Here is an 8,099-nt window from a genome sequence, read left to right as displayed (position 1 = left end):
ACGAAATGACAAATGCACTTTATAGTGCATTATGCAGTGAGTAGTGAAGGAATTTGGACACAATCACCATTTTTCTGTGTTTTCATGGAGGCTTTACAATCAGAAACAGTGCTTAGACATAATATAGATTTTTTAAACTATACATCTATTTTGAAAAGAAGAAAGAACTCTGGCACAACTTCTATAATAAAGCTTATAATGATTATTTTACCAAAAAAATCCTAACTGCATCACAGTGTTTGTTTGTAAACTGACAGGAAAACATCCCATAAAAGAATCAAACTACTTTAGGTTGCATTCTGGGGAACTGAATGAATTTTTCAACTTCGTTCACCTGAATCGGTTTGGAAAAGCCATAAATGCTGGAGGATATCCACGCCTCTCGTTTCAGCTGCGTGCTGGCCGGATGCTCCTCTGACTCCTGGAAAACACATCGCTCCTCTACAGACTGATGAGGAGACAGCAGAGAGAGCTGTGACAGCAGTTTGACTTCAAATCCTTTAGTACAGCATGTAGATAAAACAGGCTGCTCGGATTTGGTGTCAATCACCACAAAGTACAAATAAAGTTTTGATTGAATTTATTTAAACCAAAAAAAAACATGATTTCTATTATAAAAAAAAAAAATTAAAAGTAGACGTAATTTCCTAAAAAACTCAGAGGAAATGATTGAATCAGAAGAACACGAGAGCGTCCTCACCATGAGAGTGGTGTGGTTGAGGTTCCAGGTGTATGTGGTTAAACTCCTCTTTACTGGATCTACAATGGAGTCCTCGACGATGTATACGGAGCGAGACATCCCGCCGGGGAAGAACTGCTCGGCCCAGCGCGGCAGCCGGTTGGTCTTCATCAGGAGGCGTCTGGAGAGGAGTCGGTGGTCTGCCGTCAGCTCTCGGTACACCACGTCCTCCGTGAGAACATGGGTGCTGCGGGACGTACACATTTGACACAACAACTAACCTAAAATAAGGCAATCATTTTTCTTAATTTAAAAAAAAAATCATAATGTTCTTTTATTGTTATTGGTAAAAGAAATGCATCAACCAAAACCTAACCTGATTTGTACTTCTCTGTAACATTTCCTCAGTTCTCTGTTCTAATAACAGTCAACACTTCCTGTCACTTCTAAAGTGAAGCTGTAGTTTGCCATGAAATACCACCAGTAACTTAACAAAAATGAACTTCACATAGCAGAAAAACACATAAAAACATTCCATATTTATTCTAAATTCACACTACAAGACAAATTCTTTAGAGATCACAAGTATCTTAAATATAAAAGTAGACTTAAGCAGATGATACATGGCAAAGATATAAATGACTAAGATACTGCTAAACTTTTACTGATTAAGCAAGTTTTAATAATAATAATAGCCTCTGTGAAGGTTTTTAGTATAAAAAACAAAAATCTAAATCTGGAGAGGTGATGCTAAAAATCTAACAAACATATATGTGTTTTGCGGTCCGTACCATAGACCGTCTAAATAATTGTTTTTCACGTACCTGAATGGGTTAGGATACCTCTGCCAGAAAGCAGAGACCACGTGATCCCAAGTGCTTTTGATGTCTATGTTGCTACAAAAATACTTCACCATTGTGATGTGCACACTGGTCTAAATGCTGTGACCTCAGATACTTCCGTTTTTCCGTAAAAAACACTAAAAATCCAGACGCTGACTCCATCAAAAGTCTGGGAGAGTGCTGTAAAAAGAAAACAGAAAGATCAACAAAAAAGGTCTGACTGACAGCTTTAGCTCTCAAATTAAGATTTAATTGTGTAGTTTGATCGAAAGAGTTATGTTTTATTAAATATATTTGTTTGATATTCACCATTTGTTTCAATAAGAAACCTTTGTTGAAAGAAAACGTATCTTTAGTGCTCAAATGTGGGGTTTAGGTAAGAGTTCTGAAGGATGATAGGTTCACGGACCGCCGTAAATGTAAACAACCTGCTATAATGGTGGTTTTACAGTAGACTCTGTAACGACCATAACGTGAGGAGGACTGCTAAGACGGCAAAAACTGAGAGGATATGACTACAGAGGGAACAAATCAAGAATTGTTTTTAACTTCACAGCATACACATCTGACTGGACATTAAGATGACCGGTTTTTACAAAGTCAAGCTAGCTTTATCTTCCAAATGACAATGAAATACATTTTATCTGATAACACTTCAGAGTCTTACCTGTGTAAAATGTAAATAAATGTTCAGGTTTTAAAATATCCAAGGACAGAAAGCATAGGTCTGTTTGGGGCAACTGTACGCCGGTGTTGGCTAATTTGGTACATAACGCTAAATTGACTGCAAGGAACGAACTAATCCGCTGGGGTCGTTTGAGCATGCGTCAGAATTACTTTCAAAATAATACTACTTCCGGGTAAAATATAAAAATTAAAAGTTTATTTATTTATTTTTTTAAATATTTTATTATAAATTACATGTACAAATAAGATTCAACTAACCATTCCCAGTTACTTACTTCACTAGGATTTACAATCTCTAATCCAGTAAATGTATATAACTATAAAATTGGGGATTTTTTTTTTACACTTTTGTATTTCATTTCATTTAGATGTGTAATCCTGGCTGCATTTGGAAGTGCTTAATATGATTTATTTGTCTTAAAGTAACAAAAAAGATAATAATGCTCAAATAAATAGTTAATTAATTGAAAACATATGGGCAAAACAAATAAATAAACAAATAAATAAATGTATGCATGTGTAGATATTATCTAGCTAAATATTACATGACTCAACTTTAAGAGACACTGATGCTGATTGTTCCTTTTAAGGAGAAAATCCTGAGAAAGTTCATCACCTTTTTTGGGGATCTGCTCACATTCACAGACTTTTAAGAAAGACATTGATCATTTCCACAAGGACTTCTCTTAAATTGTGAAACATTTTAATTTGTTTCTTTGAAAAGTTAATTAAAAGAAGATTCTTATTTCCTTGTAAAATGTGTGGATCATAAAGACAAAACATCACATTCACTAATGTAAATATAATAATCAAAGGCCTGCTTTTGTACAATTCCATCCATCCATCCATTTTCTTAATCCTTCGGGGTCGCCGGGCCTGTCCCGGCTATTGTTGGGAGAAGTTGGGGTACAGGTCGCCAGTCTGTTGCAGGGCTACACAATCACTTTTGTACACTTTTGTATTAATATTATTTTCTGTACTTATTATATAAGTGACTCAATTAACAAAGGGGCGTTGAAAACGATCAATATGTGTTCAAATGATGGTTTGTTTGAGTGTTAGTAACATCAGAACACTAAAAAAGTATTTCTGTTTTTCACCAGTAGAGGTCGCCGTGCAAAACAAGTCAACCCTTTTCTCTTTTGCTGTTCTTCTTCGTTGGTGCCCTGCAGAGGAAGTGTCCTCCATGGTGTCATTGTAGGGTTGTCGAGGTTGAATTTATAAAAATCCACAAAAATGACTGGCTACACACCAGACGAGAAGCTCCGTTTCGAGCAGATAGTGAAGCTGCGGAGGCAGTGGCTGAAGGACCAGGAGCTCAGTCCGAGGGAGCCTGTGGTGACGCCGAAACCTTCCGGTCCGGTTGCTAAGTTTTGGGCTAATTTTCTGGAGCCAAAGACCCTCTGGAGGCTTTACGTGAGTCTTGACAGTCAACATGTGTTTGTTTACTTTGTTTTAGTTGTTAGAAACAACAAGAACACTTTTGTGTTTCCAAATAAATAGCTAACAATTTATTTATTTTGCTAACAACAGCTAAAAGCTCGCGAGGCTTGTTATGTTATTAAAGTTAAAAATTAATCTGTAGTAACGTCTCATTGTTATGTTTGTAAGACTTATCCTAATACATAATTGTTTATTTTAATAAAAATGTTGACACTTTAAACCAATATTTAACTTTCTAATGTGGATCAAAGTGTATTAAAGGTCCAAAAGTGATCTCTTTATCTGTTTCTTTTAGAAAAAAAAAAAATATATATATATATATATACACACACACATATACAGAACAATTAGAAAAATTCATAAAAAACAAAGCAATGACAATAATAATAATATTCCAACACAGAATAATTACAGTGGAGAAATATGAGTAAAAAAATGTGTACTAGTTAATATATATATATATATATATATATATATATATATATATATATATATATATATATATTCGATTTATGTAAATAAAACTTGGTTTGAAATAATAGTAAATTGAAAATATTTTCTATATTTTTATTATCATATTATATTTCCTTGTATATTGATTAACACATTTATATGAAGTTTATGAGGGAAAAAAGACAAAAAAATAAATAAATAGAATTCCAGGAAAAATGTCAAATGGATAGCAGTGTTCTTAGGAGAGAAACTCATATTTTTTGGGCTTCCTGGAAGCTGAAGCCACACAGACAGACTGAAGTACTATTACTGTCTGTATGACAACACAAGAAAGGTCACATCATGGAGCTGTGAGGTCTGTGATGTTCCTCTACCAACACCAACTGTTATGTGTGTTATATGTGGCCCAAATAAGGAATCTGTGAATTTCACCTGGAATTTTTTTTTTTGTATTTTCATCCAAAAATCTGTTGATTAGCTTGTTGACTAAATTTATTCTTGTAGTTTTTATGAAATTACAACAAAAACTTTCATTCTATGTTGTAAAAACAGTTTGTTATACGTTTTGTGGTTTCCACAGTAAAATGAATCTAATTTTTCCTGACAGAATTTTCTGCTTTAACATGATTTTAAGTCTGATGTGTGAATAGAACATTGAAAATGGCCAGATTAAAACTATTTGGCTGGCCGGATACGGCCCACGGGCCGTATATTTGACACCCCTGGTTTAGACGATGTTAACCTATTTAATAGTTTCAAATATTTAAAGTCTCACAAAACCTCATTATTTTTTTCTTTTACTCTATTAAAAATGTCTTGCTTGTTTTTTTTCTCTCCTAAAATTGCCTTTTTTGCCTTATATAATTTTAAACATTACAAATAAAATGTATTCAGCATTAAGCACATGTTCGGTGGAGCTCAGCCTTTTTTTTCATAACAGTTTCTTAGAACATTATTTAGCTATTTTAGTCTCTACCATTTGCGCTGGAAGCCATGGGATTTTCACAATAATCCTTCCTTTTCATCATTATTTTTCTGACTTAAACATCATCATAGGTTTTAGAATTAGCCTATTTTTTCAGCTGTCTATATTTATTGTTATTTGTTTAGTTTGGCGCCTTCGATGCCAAACTGGCCAATGCAGGAAATACATTCTTAATTGTTTGTTGATTTTATGTTTTGTTGTTCTCTTTCAGACCTACAAAGTATACCAAGGTGGAGTTTTCACATTAACAAGACTGCTGATTCCTGCTTGGGTTGTCCACTATTATGTGAAATACCATGTTGCTGTAAGTCCATTTTCACAAGCTTTTACCTGCATTTGTCTCTATGGCTTCGTATCATTTTCAACAATTTATTTCCATAACAATTTATCCATATTTTGTTTAGATGGATAATAATATTAAATATCTATAAAAATATATATACAGTGGTGGACAAAATTGTTCATACCCCTCAGTTAAAGAAGGACAAACCCACAATTCTCACTCAAATCACTTGAAACTTCCAAAAGTAACAATAAATAAAAAATTATTGAAAATTAAACAATCGAAATCAGCCATCACTTTTGAATTGTTGATTAACATAATTATTTTAAAAAACAAAGTAATGAAACAGGCCTGGACAAAAATGATGGCACCTCAATAAAAGATTGAAAACTATTTGACTAGAGTGACATGATTAACTTATTAATTAGGTATCATCTGCATGATTAATTAGATATGTCCTTTAATTGACATCACAACTTTTTTATTTATTGTTACTTTTGTAAATTTTGAGTGATTTCAGCGAGAATTTTGGGTTTTGCCTTTCTTTAACTGAGGGGTATGAACAATTTTGTCCACCACTCTGTATATGTATATGTATATATATATATATATATATATATATATATATATACACACATACATATATTTTGTCTGTTTCTATTTCTTCTTTCTTCCTAAAAAAAAATCTTGGCACGTTTAACAGTAAATAGTTCTCTATGTAGCAACACCTGTCCTATTGGTTCTGAGGATGTTAACAAAATGACATTTTCATTCTGAGCCTGCAATTCTTAGTAGCTAAAGCTAAAGCTTTCCACATCCACAATATTTTTATCACCCCACTTTAGAATAAATATCATATCCACACTACCAGGAATCCCCAAATCAAGACTGACACATAGAATGAGACTGCATCCACAATGATGGACCTTCATTTTGGGATATCAGCAGGCTCCACAGTATTACCAAATTCATCAATGAAAAGGCATAAATGTAGCAATTTTTTATACTTTCAAACACCACAGTGAGGGCCCAGTCTTTGTGTGTCTTTAGCACCACATTACATTTTATTGCAGTCAATTTTTTTATAATTTAAAATTTATATTACTGGTGTTTGCTACAAATTTACTGTTTCTTTTTATTGCTTTTAAGCCAGTTACAAGTATTTTATATAGTATTTTCAGCACATTCTGAATTATAATGTCATATTTCACAGAAAAAACCCTACAGCATTGTGGAACTAAAACCCAGACTGTTTCCTGTAAGTATTTTCATTGTTTGGATTCTGTTTGTAGTCATTATATTCTCCATAAATGCATTTTTATGATCAAACTTTTTATTATATTCTCCATTAATACATTTTTATGATCAAACTTTTTATTATATTCTCCGTAAATACATTTTTATGATCAAACTTTTTTCTGTTTAGGGTGACACCATTCTGGAGACCGGGGAAGTTGTTCCAGATCTCCCTGAGACTCATGGCCATCATTAAAGTCAAAACTATTTCAGTTATTGTCTTTGACTTCTGTTGTAAAAATTATGTAAATTCCCTTACAGTATCATTAAAGGATGAACATTTGACACCATTGCTCTCTTGTAACCTTTTTTCACAAGCAAGAGATTTTAAACCTGGTAACCCTTCCGCTCTCCTTGGTTTGTTTACATTAAAAGTGGGGTCATCTGGACCCCATAGAGAACCGAGCCGAAGGGTTAAACCTCCGAACAGGTTGATTGACAGATCCCACAGCAGACAAGAATCTGGACATGGTGCGTTCACTGAGCTCTGGACGTAAGCGAACCAGAACAGCCACTCGACACAACTCAGTCCACTACAAACTTTGTTTGATCAGTTTTTCAGAGAAAAACTGGGGGGGGGCTGGTTCACTCAGGTGTTTGAGGACCGCAGCTCCACTAATAAGAAAAAGAATTGACCAAAAACAACTTTTGTGGAGTGTTTTCTTCTATTGTTTTTGTTGTTAACCGCAAAAATAAAGAATCTTAAAACAGGTAAAGTCTCCATGCGGGAAAGGGAGAAGGAGACACTTCATTCTTTGTTATTGATTGTTATAACGAGAAAATGATTAAAAAAAATAAAAAAAAGTGGGATAGTCCGTTTTTGGCTTCAGCAATAATGAACATATATTTTTAAGATGTTTTAATTTTTAATTCTTTGTAAAGTCAAGTGTGATTTAAAAAAATTGCATCACAATAAAATTAAATTTTCATGTTTACATTTCTACCACTAAGCCTAGTTTTCTGCATTTTGGATTGAAACATATTTTCCTGGTTTTGACAGTTAAACTCAAAGTGACTCTAGTTCTATATTCACAGCAGCTAAACTCTCTTTTGCATCCTATATCCTCTAAACACATGATTTTGTTATGATTTCAGAGATTTTGTTACAGATGATTGTGAATTTGAATTTAAAGAAGGCAATTTTAACCAGAAAATATTACACCAAACAGATCAATTTAGTTTCAGACTAGTGATGCCTTGACTTTTTCAGCCGATATCAATATTTTCCAGCCTCTTGCAGCTGATGCCGATAATCAACCAATATTTTTTTTTACTTCTGAGAAAAAGTTCTTAAAATACACACCAACATTTTGTGTATTTTGCAGGAAAATACAACTTTTTTTCTCATGTGCTAAAGTGTTAAGACCAAAACTGCTGTGAAACTTTACAATAAAGTAGAAAGTATTGGACTTTTAGAAAATCTCTAGCTTC

General features: G+C 33.4%; 2 protein-coding genes across 2 annotated transcripts in view; one reads left to right on the top strand and one right to left on the bottom strand.

Moving 5' to 3' along the window:
* LOC112157162 (PRELI domain-containing protein 1, mitochondrial) overlaps positions 1 to 2,367 on the bottom strand; it is an 8,283-nt gene extending 5,916 nt beyond the window's left edge. Inside the window, exons 1-4 of the mRNA XM_024289748.2 lie at positions 2,189 to 2,367; positions 1,504 to 1,701; positions 701 to 926; positions 335 to 448 (exon numbers count right to left, since the gene is read on the bottom strand). Of these exons, the coding sequence (XP_024145516.1) occupies positions 335 to 448; positions 701 to 926; positions 1,504 to 1,595 (432 nt within the window). The 5' untranslated portion in view covers positions 1,596 to 1,701; positions 2,189 to 2,367. The remainder of the gene's footprint in view (positions 1 to 334; positions 449 to 700; positions 927 to 1,503; positions 1,702 to 2,188) is intronic.
* Positions 2,368 to 3,350: 983 nt separating this feature from the next.
* Positions 3,351 to 6,958, top strand: ndufb6 (NADH:ubiquinone oxidoreductase subunit B). The gene is made up of 4 exons (XM_024290355.2): positions 3,351 to 3,624; positions 5,301 to 5,393; positions 6,586 to 6,630; positions 6,799 to 6,958. The coding sequence occupies exons 1-4, from the start codon at positions 3,445 to 3,447 to the stop codon at positions 6,862 to 6,864; spliced, it is 384 nt and encodes a 127-aa protein (XP_024146123.1). The 5' UTR covers positions 3,351 to 3,444; the 3' UTR covers positions 6,865 to 6,958.
* The last annotated feature ends 1,141 nt before the right edge of the window (positions 6,959 to 8,099 follow it).

Source organism: Oryzias melastigma, linkage group LG1 (genome assembly GCF_002922805.2).
Source record: "Oryzias melastigma strain HK-1 linkage group LG1, ASM292280v2, whole genome shotgun sequence".
Lineage (NCBI taxonomy): Eukaryota > Metazoa > Chordata > Actinopteri > Beloniformes > Adrianichthyidae > Oryzias > Oryzias melastigma.
Note: the sequence above shows the minus strand (reverse complement) of the source record. Positions and strands in the feature narration are given on the sequence as shown.